Source organism: Sarcophilus harrisii, chromosome 3 (genome assembly GCF_902635505.1).
Source record: "Sarcophilus harrisii chromosome 3, mSarHar1.11, whole genome shotgun sequence".
In the NCBI taxonomy this organism is placed as follows: Eukaryota; Metazoa; Chordata; class Mammalia; order Dasyuromorphia; family Dasyuridae; genus Sarcophilus; species Sarcophilus harrisii.
Window position 1 is genome coordinate 510463891 of NC_045428.1, and position 17368 is coordinate 510481258.

General features: G+C 36.9%; 1 protein-coding gene across 9 annotated transcripts in view; it reads right to left on the reverse strand.

The window, feature by feature from the left end:
• Positions 1-368: 368 nt before the first annotated feature.
• DLG2 (discs large MAGUK scaffold protein 2) overlaps positions 369-17368 on the reverse strand; it is a 1520398-nt gene continuing 1503398 nt past the window's right edge. For all 9 annotated transcript variants that reach the window (XM_031963714.1, XM_031963717.1, XM_031963716.1 and 6 more), the window contains 5 exons: positions 16452-16553; positions 15882-16054; positions 11412-11521; positions 7174-7265; positions 369-2374 (listed from right to left, as the gene is read on the reverse strand). In XM_031963714.1, coding sequence (XP_031819574.1) covers positions 2268-2374; positions 7174-7265; positions 11412-11521; positions 15882-16054; positions 16452-16553 — 584 coding nt within the window. In that variant the 3' untranslated portion in view covers positions 369-2267. The remainder of the gene's footprint in view (positions 2375-7173; positions 7266-11411; positions 11522-15881; positions 16055-16451; positions 16554-17368) is intronic.

Below are 17368 nucleotides of genomic sequence, written 5' to 3' on the forward strand. Positions count from 1 at the left end.
ATCTGAGGAGCTCTGTAGAGTTCTCTGGAAGTTTTGATTGTAGTGGGGGATGGTCTGGGAATGCATCTCTAGCCCTAATTAGTCTGTTGACCCAAGACTCTAATTGAATGCACAGATGGATTTGTTTTGTTTTTATTTATTTATCTTTTTTTTTTTTTTTTGGAAAGGAAGTGGGGTAGTTTGCAGTCAGACAGACAGATGGTATTCAGAGCAAGGTGGATGACTCAATTTCTCTAAAAGGGACCTGACTTATCTCCTCTGTTTCCACTGCAAAGAAATACCATCAGCGCTGATGGCTGTTGGTTGCCCTTGTCTCTCCTCACTCCTGCTGATGCACCTGTTTACTGCACAGTGTGGCAGGACATAGCTGCCAGGTCTGGATGCCACCGAGATAAGGCTGTGGGGCTTGACCTCTGCACAGAGAGAATCCATAGTCAGTTCCAATCAAGGTTACTCAAGACTTTTCTCCCTAAACAACTGGGTGAAAAAGCTTTGATGTGAAAGAACAACTAGTTAGTGCTGACCTTAGTTTCTTGGTTCAGTTTACTAGTGAGATTGGGGGTGTGGGGGGCCTATCTCCCTTCTTTTCTACTTGATCCAGGTACATCCCTGTGCAAGGCTGTGAGGGAAGTTCACCTCAGAATCCTGGAACAACCTTTCATGGCGTGGTCTCTGACTAGCAAGGAACTATCCAGCCAAGCGCTACTGTAGCTCCCAAGACAGACACTTCCCTTCTTATCCTCCAAGACATTCAGCAGATCTGTGATAAAGTCCCCCAAAGGTACATATTGACCCCAGCTGTCTATTCCCAAACCCTCGGTGAAGGAAGTGGAAAGAAGTTTTACGGGTCAGCTAGAGTTGTACCAAAACATCGGCTCAGCCTTTGAGCATTCTAGGAGGGAAGCTGGGAAAGAGCTGTCCAATGCTCACAATTAGGACTCCTTAAAGAAACACCTACATTATTCTTTAAGTCACTGCAATTAATTTGTCCTCTAAAGAACCATCAGCTTAAAGCTGCATTATCTTAACCGCGTCTCAAAAAGAGCCTAGAGGCCAATTCATTAGAGGACGGTGTTCTGTAGGAATTTATTGTAAGGAGCCAATAGGAAATTATGGGATTTAGTGCTGGAAAGAGCACTGATCAGATAGGCCATCTCCTCCTTTTACAGATCTGGAAACCGAGGACCAGAGGAGAAGTGTCTTGCCCAGTGTTACACAGATAATAAGCAACAGAGCTGGGATTGGAATTCAGATGTCTTTGATTCCAAATCCAGGGCTTCTTCCACAATTTCACATCTTTCTGACATGGGAGGAAACTTAGGAAGGAGGAGAGGGGTCTGACTTTTAAAGAAATTAAGTGGTTGCTTAAAAATCATCAACAACCGAAAGACTAGTGCAACTTTTAGGTTCTCTAATTCTGACAGTCTTCTGAGGGTGTAATAAACTATGCCTTTCCATTAATTAAGCCTTTACAAAATATCTCACAAAAACATTTTTCACCTATATAAATTAGTTTCTATACATTTAATATAATTTTATTTTATAAATTATTCCATCTTTAAGTGCCTTCTTTCAGTATATAAATGGTAAAATAGACAATCAAAAATCATAAAGCTATTCCCAGATGGAACCCCCCCTTCCCCCACCATCAATCAGGTAAATGCTCCGTTCACTCGCCAATTTCATGGAATGTTTTCCTTTGCAGGTACTAGTGAAAACAACTCTATGGTCATCACTTTCTGACACAATGGTGTCTCTGAAGGAAACCATTATCTTTCTTTCTTATATATTTTTTAAAATCATTGTCTCTTTTTTCTAAGAAATCAAGGGATGTGCATAGTTACAAAATTCCATGTGTACCAATTACAGATGTGCAATGACAAGCTTGGTGAGGTTCAAGAGCTGGGAACTTTTCTTTAAAGCAATCAACACACAGAACTCAGCCATTACAACAGGTTGGGGTGCCCGTCGAGTCGAGGAGGCGGCTCGAACCTCTGGACAGAGAGCCCCATCAGAAATCCATACCTACACCTGGCACTTTGAGCACATAACGTCTTTCCCACATACGGCAAAAGTCCTTGAGTTTCTACCCTTTGGCCCCTCAGTTTCCTTCATGGCTTCACACACGTTGTGTTGTACATTCATAAAATTCACATTGACTGCAAGAACATAAATGCAACAAAAACATAAAAGCCTCCACGTAGTATATTATATATTTTTTTTCTTCTAAATACTCTTCTGTCATCATCAGAGGTGCAGCAGCTAATTTATAACTTCTCCTTGGAAGGGATCCAGATGAAAGGGCCGGATTGTTCTTCGATAACGAGTTTGCATTGGTTATATATATCTTCTAAGGTTTCGCCTTGAACAATAGCTGCAACAAAAACACATTTATGGTCATTCTTAGAGGTTCTGAGTAAAGTAAAAAGTATTGCCTTCTGGGACCACTCTAGCTCAAAGTATTCTTTCTCTCCTCAAATTTTGCTGGGGTACATCACCTGGCTCCCAGACTTTGTTCTTGTGTGTTTGGATGTTGTAGCAGAATTTTGTATATGTATTGTCTCTCTAACAAAGACAAGAAGGTGACACAGTGGAAAGAGTGCTAGAACTGGGATCAGGAAGGACTGTGTTCAAATCTAGCCTTTGATACTAGTTATGTGACCCTGAGCCTTTAATCTCTGTCTGCCTTGGTTTCCTCAACTGACAATAATAGCTCCTACTTCCTTGGGCTGTTGGGAGGATCAAATAAGGTAATATATAGAAAGTGCTTAACAATGCCTGGCATATAGTAGGTTGTGTGAGAAGGCCTTTCCTTCCTCACTTTCTTCGTCTCCTAATTCAAATATTATTGAAGTGAGTTACATTCATTTAACCAGTTTTCAAATCAATAGAAACTTTAAACTTGTTAATCATTATTGCTGTTCAGTAGTGTCTGACTCTTATAAAGGTTTTCTCATGTACATCTGTTAACTTGCACTTACCATCAGCTAGAACTATCTATTCATTTTAATCATTCTATGATGAAATAGAAAAGGGAATATATGGTCGTTATTTAAAAATAACTAGGTAGGGGCAGCTAGTTTGTATAGTGGATAGAGCATCAGTCCTGAAGTCTGGAGGACCTGAGTTCAAATCTGGTCTCAGACACTTAATACTTCCTGGCTGTGTGACCCTGGGCAAGTCACTTAACCTAATTGCTTCAGCAAAATAAAAATAACTAGGTAGAAATTTAAGTAAATTTTCCAAAATCTTCTGTGCACATTGCAAAGAGAAAGTCATTTGATGAAAACATTACTTTCTCTGTCACTGAAAATATCTCAATATCTATATGTCTCCATCTCTCTCTCTCTCTCTCTCTCTCTCTCTCTCTCTCTCTCTCTCTCTCTCTCCCTCTCTCCCTCTCTCCCTCCTTCCCTCCCTCCCTCCCTCCCTCCTTATTCATCCATCCATATCTGACAGGTCTCTAAAAGAAGTCAGCATTATAAAACTATGGTGACTTCACTCATCCCTACATTATCTCTTTGTCATTTGTTTACTCATGCAAAAATCAGATTCCTATTTCTCTTTCTATTCTTCCCTAGTTTAGCATCCTCAGTCAGAAATTCTCACCATCTGAGCTATAGGCTAGAGGCTTGATCTTTGGAACAGTTCTTTAATTATGTCTTATTTTAATAAAACTTGGTTTTCAAATTACATTTTAAAATGTCCTATAATTTACTATTGCCATGGTTTCCAATATTTCCTGTAAGAAAAAAAAATTGTCTTTATTGTTATATAATATAACACAAAAAGGCACTGGGAATATCTCAATACCAGGTGCTATGGCAGGTAAAAGATTTTTTAAATTCATTTTTTAATTGAGAGATAACACAATTCTAAGTGAAGATTCCATAGCATGTCCTTGAGGATTTTTCTTAAAACACAATTTTACACTAATTTGGTTATTTGTCAGTGATATCTCTAGGGATGGATGGGTCTATGAAAAAAAAGTAGACCCTTCTTGCTTACCTGCTTTCAAATTTGTTTCTGGAAAATATAGAGAAATGAAAAACAGTAAAATCCATATCCACTGGACGATGAGAAATGTCTACAGGCCTGGTGCTCTATCCATATCACTAGGTACAGTGGAATCAGGAATACCTGAGTTCAAATCTAGCCTGAGACACGTACTACCTTTATGACCTTAAGTTAACCAAGTCACTTCTATGTGCTTCAGTTTCTGTAGAATAATAATAGCATCTACCACAGGGTTGTTGTGAGGGTTAATGAGATAATATTGGCATAGTACTTAGCACAGCATATGGTATATGATAGGCACTAAAGAATGCTATTTTTATTACTCTTATTATTTCAGTAACATGACCACAAAGACTGCCAGGCAGCACTTGTGATGATAGTGAAATTGGAATTCTAGGTCTTCTGCCTCTGAATCCAATATTCTTTCCCACTGTAACATGCATGTCCTTTTATGGTGAAAAATAACTTGCCTGTTAGTAATTAATTCACCTTTCCCTTCACATAACCCACTGAATACATGTACAAATTGCTAAATGACTGACATTTCCTAAAGTCTGGATAAAGTGGATATGAAAAATTCAGATAGGCCATGTCCCTTATTTGGAAATAAGAAATGTCTAAGTAAGTACTTTTTAAATTACAGAGGATTGCTCATTAGGCAGGCACATATTGTCTGTTCAACCTTCCCATCAGTCATATTACTGTGGAAATCTGCCATGTGAAGAACTGATGATCAGAATCACAGAATTTCAGAGAGGGAGGGGATTCTGATTCCATTCCATTATTCCATTATTAAGAAAAGAAATTCCTTTACAGGCTACCCAACAAGCGGTTAGTAAGTTTCTTCATGGAGACCTTCAGTGAAAGGAGAACCTACTACCTTCCCAAGCAATTCTCCTTTAGGACACCTTTAATTGATGGGAAAATTTCCTCCTAAATCAAGCCTAAATCACCCCTTTGCAACTTACTGAATTGAGCTGATTTCTGTTCCTCCAAACTTATTTGAAAGAAAAAATCTTTCTCAGTCTTAAGGCAGAGACATAGGGACAGGAGAATACTAGAAATGAATACTCAAGAGATTTTCAAATGGTATTTATTCAGATTTGTCCTTCTGGCATCTAAGAATCTTATTCAAATGCCCTTGGAGGCAGAATATGCTTTTGGATTGCCTTTTTTTTGTGGGGATGGGTTCTAGCCTAATTATTATGAGTAGTCAAATGTACATGTTGTTCCTAACACACAATGTTTTGGACAGGTGGCAATGCTTTCTCTTCAAAGCTCTTCCTTCTTCAGTACTCTCTTAGTTTTTCTCATTTCAGGGATAAAGGAATAATTTGATGCTTTAATTTACTAATTTCCCTGAACAAAGAGAATTATCTTAGTATCGGGGCCATCTGCAAGCAGTATTAGGAATAACAATCAAGGACAGGCAGCTGAAAGTGTTTGAAGTCTTGTTAGGAAGGGCATTTTAAGTTGGAAATCCAGATCATAGATTGTTAGGCCTAAAATGAACTTTGGGTATCATGTATTCCAACAATTTTATTTTGCTAATGAGAGCTGAGGCCCAGAGAAATTAAAGGATTTGCTCAAGGTCATATGAGCAGTGAGGACAGGAACATGGGTCTTCTGACTAAAGTCATTGTACACCAAGATCCTTCAATTTTTGAAAGTTTCTTGTATATCCATAGTGGTATCTTTCCTTTCAAATCAGAAGGGAAATATAGGAATATGGGAATATAGAAGAAGAAGGAAGAAAGGATGATATTTTTTCTCTCTTACTGTCCTATGTCTGCCCTTTGGCCAAGAGGATGATAACACTTAATGAAGTAGAGCCCTGTTTGAAGGTCCTATAAATTCTATGGACTCAATAATAGCCAACATTTATATAGTACTTTAATGTGCATAAAATAGTTACCTACTTCCAATCTCTTGTTAAACAGATCTCATTAAACAGGACTAAGGTCCAAGGAAGTGGGCAGCCAGGTAATACAATGGAAAAAGTCCCAGACCTGTAGTTAGGAAGATTCATCTTCCTGAGTTCAAATCTAGCATCAGACACTTACTAGTTATGTGACTCTGAGCAAGTCACTTAATCCTGTTTGCCTCAATTTCCTCATCTGTAAAATGAGCTGGAGAAGGAAATGGCAAACCATTCCAGTATCTTTGCCAAGAAAATCCCAAAAAGGATCATGAAGAGTCAGAAATGATTAAAAAATGATCAAACAATAAAGGTTTGTAAAGCACTTTATGTAACAATAGTTGCTATTTCTTAAGCACTTTCAAATAAGTTTCATAGGTATTAATTGTTTTGCTGTTCATGACAGCCCCGTGAGGTGGGCAATACAGACATTACTATTCTCTATTAGTGATAAACCAAGGGTCAAATAGTTTAAGTGACTCCACCATGGTCATATTGCTAATAAAAGTCAGAGGCTCAATTCAAACAGTTCAATATACATATTGTTTCAATTTGGTTTTTGTATTTTCAGTGCCTTGCACACAGCAGGCACTTAATTAATGCTTGTAGAAAGAAGTATTGATTATGATATGATAATTTATTTAACAATCCTAGGAGGTAGTTATTGGGAACCTGGACTCTCATTACTATAGGAGCTCCAAGAGATAGTAGAGCATCTGTTGGCACAAATTAATTTATACGGTCCTTTTACTAGGTGAGAGATTTAAGAAAATTTAAGAAAATTCACTATATCTGGTGTTTCCTGGGAATAAATTCCCCATTAGATTTGGGAAGACTGGGCAGCCTTTACAAAGCACCCAAGAACTCTTCAGCTTCTGGTAAATGGAATGGGTGAGATTAAAGGATATTTAAATGAAAGAGGAAAAAAAAAGACATTTCTATTTAGATTCCCTTTTAAGCATTTTTTTTTTTTTTGGAATTTTTTCAAATTATGTGAAACTTGAATTCTATTCATTGTGTTTCAACAAACATTGCTTAATGCCAAAACTGAGCGGTGTGGATTCTGGATCAGCAAGGCACTGAATGAAAATTACTACAGAGTATCCAATACATTCATGTCACCCTAAATTTCCCAAAGACAATTTTATGCCCTGGATGTTACCCAGTCATTATCTCATGGGTCAGGGCATTTATTTGTATGTTTACAGCACAGAGTGAAGTCACTGATGGAAGCTTACCTGTAAAATACTCTCCAAATTCTTGCTCTAACTTGATAGCTCGGTCATAGGTTTTCTTGGCTTGTTCCTCTGTGAGACGCTTATTCATCTCCCTAGGGAAATAAAGGATGATATGTCAGTTAAAATATACCATAAATGAATTTGTGACTTCTGAAACTGCTTGCTTTTCTGCAATCTGTCTCCCCAACATATATACCACAAAATAAAATGCAAACACAACTGTCTTGGAAATTTCTTATTTCTAATTTAGGAATGGATTGCCTAGAAATATTGGATTCAGCCTTAACCTGCATAGTTTTAGTAATGGGAATTCAGATACTTGAGGACATCTGTCATGTCTTCACCCTTCTTCTTTCACTGTACCAACAGTGCTTTCTTTCAAAATCACCTTGCTTTTCCACATATTTATCAGATAACATGGCATTTAGTTACCCTCCTCTAGAATGTTCATTTTTGTCAATGTTCATTTTAAAATGTGATTCCCAGTACATACCCCAATACTCCAAATGTCAGTGAGAGGGAAAAAGGAGACAGGAAGAAGATAATTGCTGTTTCTGTCAGTTCTCTGTTGGATGCTTGTACCTAACAGAATTGGATCTTTCTAACATGGAGTTTATAGGATCATAGATTTAGATTTGGAGGAGATGTTAGAAGTCCGATTTTACAGATTAAAAAGGTGCAGATGAAGCAATAAGGTATCAAAGGCAAAAAAAAAGGGGGAGAAGGGGCCAGGCAAGTCAAGCCATGAGCACCACCTTCACCTTCCTTTTCCCTCAGACCCTGATGGAATTAGCCTAAGCCTCTAGACTCAATTGCCTTGGGAATGACAGTGTTCCCCTAAATCACTGAATCTGCTTCTAGACCAGCTTCTAGCCAGCCTGAAGGGGAGCAGCCATGCCATACCACCAGTAGCTTTTCCACTCCTTGCCATGCCACTAGTTTTGCTCATGTAGCTATCAATCAGAGAAGCAATTCCTGTGAAGAAGGGACCAACATTCTTCTCTAGGTGTCAACCTATGGCCATACACACAGCAGAAAAGCCAATGTAGGCACCCTGAGCATTATAACCTGCTAGGCAGTCAAATGACTACTTATAACTTAACTACAACCTCTCCTTCACTCTAATGGAAATAGCCTAGAACCCCCAAACCCAAGAAAGTTTGGAATAAACTCCAATAGCAATGCTTTGTGTCTGTAGCTATCATCCTGGGAGAACAACCTGGCCACTGCTCCTAGGGGTGCTTCAGCCACAGTTACTGAAGACCCAGAAAAGAAATTTGCCATCCCCAAGTTATTAGTGCAGTTGCTTAGTTTAACACTGTAAACTGATATGATTTTAGCATTGGAAATGGCATTTAAGAAGAGGTATTAGCAACTGTTTTGTCACTGTACCCTAAAGACCCTGGGACCTTTGACTTGAAGCTGAAATCTTCCATGAATGTTGTCTCTCTCATCAGAATATGAGTTCTTTGAGAAGAGAGATTCATGTTTTTTAGATATGTTACAAGAACTTACTATAGTATTTGTTTTTCATACTCCATTCTACAATCAAAATGGTCTAACCATGTCAATTCACTATTCAATAAACTCCTGTGCCCATTACTTTCAGGATCCTCTCTTTGGTATTCAAAGCCATTCATATTCTAGGGTCCTCCCTCCTCACCTTACAAGTTTTATATATGATTCCCCTCAACATACTTTATAATCCAATGATTCTGGCCTCCTTCCTGTTCCCATTTTAGATAATGTGTAGAAAGTGTTATCCAAACTTCCTAGTGTTATTTGAATGTCAGTTATTATGGGGGACACAAAGGTGAATAATATAAGGGTCTAGTCTTTAAGATATTATAGTTGGTCTGCTTAGGCATCTTCCTGTTCACCTGAGTGTGACAGATTTAGAACAGGGAACTGAGATATGGCAGCACTTTATGTTAAATGCATTTTAACACGGCATCTGCTCACTCTCATGCACTCTGTTCCAGCCAAATTGGCTCATTGGCTCTTCTTCCTGATGTATAATATCTTAAGTCTCACCTGGGTGCTTATGTAGGCTTATGTTACTTCTCTGCCTACTTTTCTTAGCACCTCTTGGAACCTGTGGCTTCCTTTAAGACTTTCTTATAAAAACCCTTTAATGCTCTTCCTTCACCCTTGGAAATTATTTTGACTCTACTTTCCATTTACTTGCTCAAGGTCACATTGGTTGCAAAACTAGGTATAGAATTGAGATATTTTGACTTTTTAAGTCCAGTGCCTTTGCTAAGAAAATAATATTAATAAGAAGTATTTATATCATGCTTTAGGGTTTGCAAAGTATATGTTATCAAAGTACATGTTATTGGGATAATCGGATCCAATAATCCTGATTTAGGTGATATTATTATTTCCATATTACAGGTAAGGGAACTGAGACTGAGAGAAGTTAAATGACTTGTGTAGGAGTCACCCAGCTAGTAACTGCAGGGCAGGATTTGAACTTGGGTGTAAATAAAAGAGATTTTCACCTGGACATGGAGAGATTCCCGGAACTGGGGGTGAGAGGCAATACATAGAAGAGATCTGTTGTAAAGGAGACTTGGCTTTATGGTTTTTTATAATGTAAAAACAAATGCCCCTTTGAACATAAAGCAGAATTTGATGTGCTTTTAGCCAGTCAAGCAGGCATTTACTGAGGTATTATGAAAGAGGATATGAAAATTCATGCTGGAAATGAAATAATATATAAAGAATACTACAATCCTGAGAAGTGATAGGGGCCATGCATTTGTTCCAGCTGACCTAGCAAAAGAAAGAGTCCCCGATCCTACTCCCAACTCAATCTCTAAGGGTAAAAATACTTGAGGGAATAAATGCTCCCAAGAAGTTTGCTTTAGTCCAAAGGTCACTTTCTCTGCCCTTGGATCCTGGGGACTCAGCTGTACCAAATTAGCCTCCACTCATTCCCCTCCTCCCTCACCCCCCTCTTCCCCGGAAGCAAAGCAGTCACTGTGCATAATTTTGCTAAATCTGAAACTCCATGAGATGGAACCAAACATTGAAGGGACAGTACCTGGAGGAAAATGGACAAAGCCTTTTTAGGGTTTTGTGATTTTGAACTTGTGTCTGTTTCAGAAAGAAATAAGATTCATAGATTTAGAGACAGAAGAGGGATCGTTAGTCCAGTCCTCTGCCTGTTTTTTTAAACATAAGGAAATTGAGATCCAGGGAAATTAAGTGATTGGTCCAAAGAGAGGTAGCAAGGAGAAAAGGCAGCATATGATGAACTCATGAACTGTCAGGGAAGGCTGCTAAGGACTACCAGCCCTCTGGTCCTACTCTGCCCTGACTTCTCATAGGAATGTTCCCTTTCACTCTATAATTTTTTTCTATAATACACTACTTTGCAATTTCATTCACCTAGAGGATCCCTAAAGTTCTCATTGCCTACAAGTAGTACACCTCAATGGAATAGATGTGTGTCCCTTTAGATCTATTGGCATAAGCTGTACTTTCCAGACTCAAATAATATTGTGGATCAGTACAAATGAAACCCTCTAATATGAAATGTTTCCTGGTGGCTTTCTGGTTTAAGGAGGAAAGAATTTGGGATCTGTGGAGAAGGAAGGAATCAGAAGTAAGAAGATCAAGAATTCAAGAGGAAAAATAATGAGAGTTTTTTTTTCCCAAGTTTAAGGACTAAGGACATTTGGAAGCAAGATTTATGCTGATTGATATTTGGACAAGAAATTTGAGCTATTGGTATAATTCATAGTTGTCGGATTTTTGAGAGAAAGTATTATTGATGATAGTGACCTATGCTTAGAACTGTAATTAAGGAAAGGTAAAATCTTATTGCAGAGCAAACCTAAATGCCAAGGGAAAGAATCTAAAATGTCACTTGTTCCATATACCCAAACTCATTTATTTCTATTTCCCCTGGAACTGCTGCCTCAAATGAGAGGCAATTCAATTATTATTGCTTTTTAACAATTAACCTCACTCCTTCCCCACTACCTCAGATCCTGGGAAATTGGGAAAAAAACTTAGGAAACAGGAGTGCACACATTTTGAAGAAACTATTGGCTTTCTTCCCCAGGGTGAGTCAAATAAACTTTAATTTTATAGGGATTTGGCAGGAAGGAAAAGGAATACATAAATATCTGGCAGTAGTATCATCAGCTTCAAAACACAGATAAAAAGGCATTACTGTGGAACCTGAGGGATAAGGAGGGAACAGAGATGACTTTCAGTATACTTACATCAATGGCTCCAATGACTTCGGCTTAATGAAGATGGCAATGGGATAGAGTTGTGCGACCTGTAACCGCTTGATAGCATTTCCTGATACATCAAGTATGCAGTGTTTGCCCTGGTGGAAAGAGATTGGGAGGGGGGAGGGTCTTATAAAAAAAATCAGAGAATGAGAACATTTGGGAAGGACTTTAGCTCATCCAACTTAATCTCCCACTCAGTGCTACAGTCCTTCCACATGAGAAGATTTTACTTATATTTGCCCAAATGAAATGGGGAGAAGAATGGTGTGTTGAACACCTCCAGTAATTAGGAACTCACTACCTCACAAAAATAGCGCAGGATAATCAACTGTAAATGGCTTTGTTATTCTCAGCAATACAACTATAGTTGTTTTTGTATTGTCTGAGACAACTCTGAAGGATTTATGGTTAAAAATGCTACCCATACCCAGAGAAAAAACTGATGGTGTCTGAATACAAATTGAAACATCCTTTTTAAAAAAACTATTTTTCTTGAAGTTTTTTTTTGGGGGGGGAATTTTATGTTTTCTTTAACAACATGATTTTTATAGAAATGTTTTGTTTATCTTCACATGTACCTTCTCAATGACATGGAATGGGGAGAGAGGAAGAGAGAATTTGGAACTCAAAGTTTTAAAAACAAATCTTAAAATTTGTTTTACATGTAACTTGGAGAAAATGAAATATTACATAAGAAACCAAATTTTAAAAAAAGGAACTCACTATTCCCAGATGCAGACCATTCCACTTGGATATGCCTCTATCAGAAAAGTTTTCTTATTGAGACAAAAGAAATATATATATATACATGTATTCATATTTAAACAAATATAAAATACCTCATAATCTCTATTAATTGATTCTGGTTCTGTAATATAAGCATATGATTTGATTTCTCTCAGGCCAAGTAAAACAAGTTTTTATTAATAGCTTTTCAAATACTTGAAGAGATATATCATGGCCTTACCCCTAGGACTTGAATTATATTAATGTTAACTTGCCCGTTTACTATATTTTCCCTTTACCTAAAGTTTACTGGATAAAGTGAGAGGGGAAAAGGAAAATAGAAAATATGAAACTGAAAAAATAAAACCCTAAGATTTAAAGCCTTTGGCTTTGAAGGAAGTAGTTGATGTGCAACCATATGGACAGGAATGTGATGTTATGACACTGAGAAAGAATCTGCTTACCCCTCCCTGACCAGAACACATTCTAAAGATTTCAGGTTGGGTAATATTTTTCCTTAGGGTCTAGTATTACCGAGAGCAGGGAGGGAAGAAAAGCAAGCAAGCTTCTTTAATAGAATACATGACTCTAAATAAAAAAAAAAAGGAGAGGCAGCTAGGTGGTACAGAGTGGATAGAGTACCAGATTGAAATATGATCTTAGACACATGACACTTACCAGCCGTGTGACCCTGGGAAAGTTACTTAACCCTGATTGCCTTGTAAATAAATAAATAATAGAATAAACATCCCTGATTTCTCATAAGCCATGGTTTCCATTCTTCTCACCATCCTAATAGTCTTCCTCTGGATAATGTTCTAACTAAAATATGAGTTAGAACAGTTCACAACTCTCTAGCCCCCATTGAACTTTTTCCTTTTCAATATTTTTCATCTGGATCACACATTTAACACTTTAGCTGATTTTTAGAGGTTAAAGGGAAGTATAAGATGCCAGAGAAAGAAAAGACTCCAGGTCAAGAACTTGCCTGGCTAATTTCAGAATAGGAAGCATGACTATAAAATATTATATTGGTCCAAATAAAAACCAAACTTTTCCTCTAAATTTTGCTCACATAAAGACTGAGCATGGTTTCTAATGGTATTGTCTAATTATTCTGTAATTGTCCTTTTGGTCCATTTTTATGAATTAATTTTCACATTTTGGATAAATTTTGAGGAATGGCCTTTTATATTGAGATCCATGTAAATTTGGGTGCTGTAATTTTTCATAGTTGTTCTTAGTTAATAGCTATACTGGTAAAGCCGTTCCCTTGGCTAGGCATATTTTTTGCAATGGTTTTGTTTTTGTATTAAATGGAGGGAGGAGTAGGAGAGAGAAAATAAAAAATGAATTAATTAAATTAATTAAAATTGAATTAATTGAAAAATAAAGTAATGGAATATGCATATATGTTTTTCAAAAGAGATCTATTTTCAAAGTGCTGCCTACATTCAGTGACCTATATTCTAATCACCAGAGAGTAGGATTTTTCTTTCAGGCCTCTTAAATCATCCTTGATAGCAATTGCCAAAGAGGTTTCTTAATTTTGTTGTTGTTGTTGTTGTTTTGAAAAGCAGCCTTGGAATTGATGTTTGGCTTTTTACAAGGGAAGACTTCATGCTTTTACCCATGTAAGTTCCCAAGTGTAGGAAAAAAAAATCAGTGTAATTTATTTGCCTTAGCCTAGATTATAAAGAATACTCAGAAACAGGAACTTTCTTTACTAGAACTCCTGGGAAAAAGTATATAACATTCCCTACAATACGTTCAGCCCCTTACGGTCCCATTAAATGCAGACAAAATACTTTGTATGTGGAGAGAAAGTGAATATTGTACAGAGAGGAGTAGGTTCTTCTTTTATTTTTTAATGTTATTTATGTTATGTTATTTTATATTAAAAGTATAACATGTTTATTATCTTTTTGATTATTGCTGCTGATGAATTGAGCATACTTTTCTCTCTAAAAGATCCTGGAACTGGGGGTGGGGAGGAAGAAATGGAAGTAATACCTATAGGCTTTTTACCAGCCCCTAAATCTTTTTGTATCTCAATTTACTGACTTTTAGATGCCATGAACTAACTTCGTGAAGGAATTTAGTAGCAAACAATTTTGTTTCTGACTAAATGTACCAATTTGATTTGATTTTAACAGTTTTGGTTTTGTTTTGCTGGTATAAACTCAAGTTAAGACTTCAAAATTTAAACTGGAAAGATGTTCAATTCATCATCACTAATCAAAAAAGATAACAAACATGTTATGCTGGAAGGTTGCTTTTATTTTTCCTTTTACTCAAGAACCAGTATGTATTCTTGGCTACAATTTTGGCTCTGAATTAGTATAATCATTTGCTCATATGCCACTTTATGGGAGCATATATAACAATCACATAGGATAGTCAGGAAGGGAGTGCCCACTTCCATGACAGAGATTCATGGGAATATTGGAGTATCACAGTAATTGTTTCAGTGTTTCTCTTTATTCATGTACCATGTACAATGAAGGGTATTTTTTTGCTATAAATCAGCATAATAATTTGCCCACATGGTAATTTATGGGAAGATATATGAGTCCCACACAGACTAGGTAGGGAGTGCCTACTTCTGTGACAGAGATCCATGGGTATATTAGGGTATCACAGTAATTGCTTTCATTTTTCTAGTTGTACATATTATACATTTCTAATTATACATACCATACTCTGTTAATTTGAACTATCCTGAGCAAAGAATAAATAGTTACTATTTGGATATATACACGACAATAGTGCTTCTTAAGAAGCAAACTTGGAATGTATGAATAAAATCGTATCAACTAGAAGTTACAGTCAGAGCTCCTTTTTAATTCAAGTACTGGTTGGACTCAGCTGGTTCTTCACATTGAGATTATGGATAACTAACCTATCCATTTGATTCTGACCTATTCCTCTCTGTACAATATTCACTTTCTCTCCACATACAAAGCACTTCCAGTCTGCATTTAATGGGACCCTAAAGGGTTGAACCTAATGTAGGGAATGTTATTTTTCCTTCAATCGGAGACTTCATTTATTAATCAGTGACCTAAATCTTCTTCACTCATTCCATTTCCCAGTATGATCCCAGTCTCCAGCCACCTCTCTCCCCCATCTTATTGGCTTTGGGGCTTGTCATAAAGTAGTAATGTGGAATATATTTATCACAGAAAATAAGGAGAAATAAGCAACTTATTGTGTTTTCCTATCTCTACTTCTAGTTATTAGGAATCTCTTCTATATGCTGAGCTATAATCCAGCTATTGGCAGTAGCTATCCTTGAATATGAATTCTACTTTTGAGATCCAAGCAAAATAAGTCTTAAATCTCTTCTGAATGGAGTATTTAGAGAAAATTATCATGTTACCATCATAGTTCAATCTCCCCACATCACAAATAAGAAAATGAACTACAAAGTAGGGACTTGGGTTGGGACATTGGAAAACTACCCCAAAGTAATGTCTTTGTTCCCAGAGGAGGTGTTTTATATCTCCATCATGGACAAAATGAAAACCTATAAACTCCAGCATGGATTTAGATAAGGTTCTTTCCCATTTCTAAATCATCAATCTAAAGAACTCCCATATTGAGATTGGAGCAGGTTCAAACTTCTAACCCAGTGATGAAATTTCACAATTCCATTCTAGAGAGGATGTAACTGTTTCAGTTGGGAAATAGACCCCTAGGTGCTTATAAGAAGATGAGTAAACCTACCCTCTCTGCAACGAATCGCACAGACTGAACGCTGGTTCCATATAAATTATCATTGTACTGTCCGGCCTCTATAAACTTATGCTCTTGTATATCTTTTTCCATTTGCTCTCTTGAAATGACAAAATGATAGTCTCTGCCATCCACCTCATAGTCACGCTTTGGCCTTGTGGTATCTGTGAATATAGATAAGGGGAGATTAGAATTTTTAGGAATTCTTCCTAGCCCTCCTGTCCCACTTACTAATTTATAATTTAAGATTAGAGCAAGTAACAGGGTAACTGTGGGGATTCCTGTCTCCTTGTCAAAAGTATTAGACTGAATAATAAGGGTAATCAAATGAGATGATGTATGTATTCTCATCTGTATGGTAGGAATAAGCAAATGAAATGACATAAAGAACACTAGCAACTCTTAAAATGCCATATAAATAGTAGATATTATTCATTCATTAGAGAAGAAGGTAATGGCTTTCTATGACCACACATCTGAAGTATAAAATTACATATTGACATCTCATCCCACAGAAGGAATCCAACATTATATAAGGATAAAAAGAGAAATAGTACTTACGAGGTACACAGGAGCCAAATTTGTCAGGGAATTCTGATATCAAGTCATCATTGATCCGGTCCTTCATAGGACCCAGAATAATAACTGGCCTAGTATAATTAACTGGGAAAAGGGAAAAGAAATGTATTAATACGAAGCACACTTTCTATTTTCACTTCATCAGGAGTATAAAACAATCTCTATCTTCTAGATTCCCATTTTGTATTGAAATGGATACACATGCTGCCTAATATTTTTCTCCTCAGATAAAGAATCTGTCAGTCCCCTGAGTGGGAGTGTTGATGTTTAATAGTGAATCTGTCTTTCAGTCCCCAAATATTGAAAGTTACTCACAGGGATGAGTGACGGCTCTGTTTATCAAAGAAAACAATGAACTATTTCAAGGAGTATCCCTTTCTTTTCTCTGGTTGTGTCCAGCATCACACAATATCACTACATTTAATCCATTCAGTGGGAAAAATTTGTTAAATAAACTATTGGGGCACTGTATAAATAGAAACTTTTCAAAAAAATTATATATTTTATAAGTTTTTTTGATCCATTAGGCTAAAACCATTACAATCTTAATACCCCATTTTCTGAATGTCAGAGGTGTCTTGTTCAGGAGTAAGAGCACTGAATTAGAAGCCAGTAGCCATGGCTTATAATTGAAGTTCTACCACTAATTTACTGTGTGACTTTGGACAAATCACCTTGTACTCAGTTCTCTTATTTGTGATATGGGGAGATTGAATTATAATGATAACATGATAATTTTCTCTAAATACTTCGTTCAGAAGAGTTATAAGATTTATTTTGCTTGGACCTTGAAAGTGGAATTAGTACTAATAGGTAGAGACTCTCAGTAGGAAGATTATAGATCAGCATACAGAAGAGATTCCTAATAACGAGATGTAGAGGTAGGAAAATACAATGAG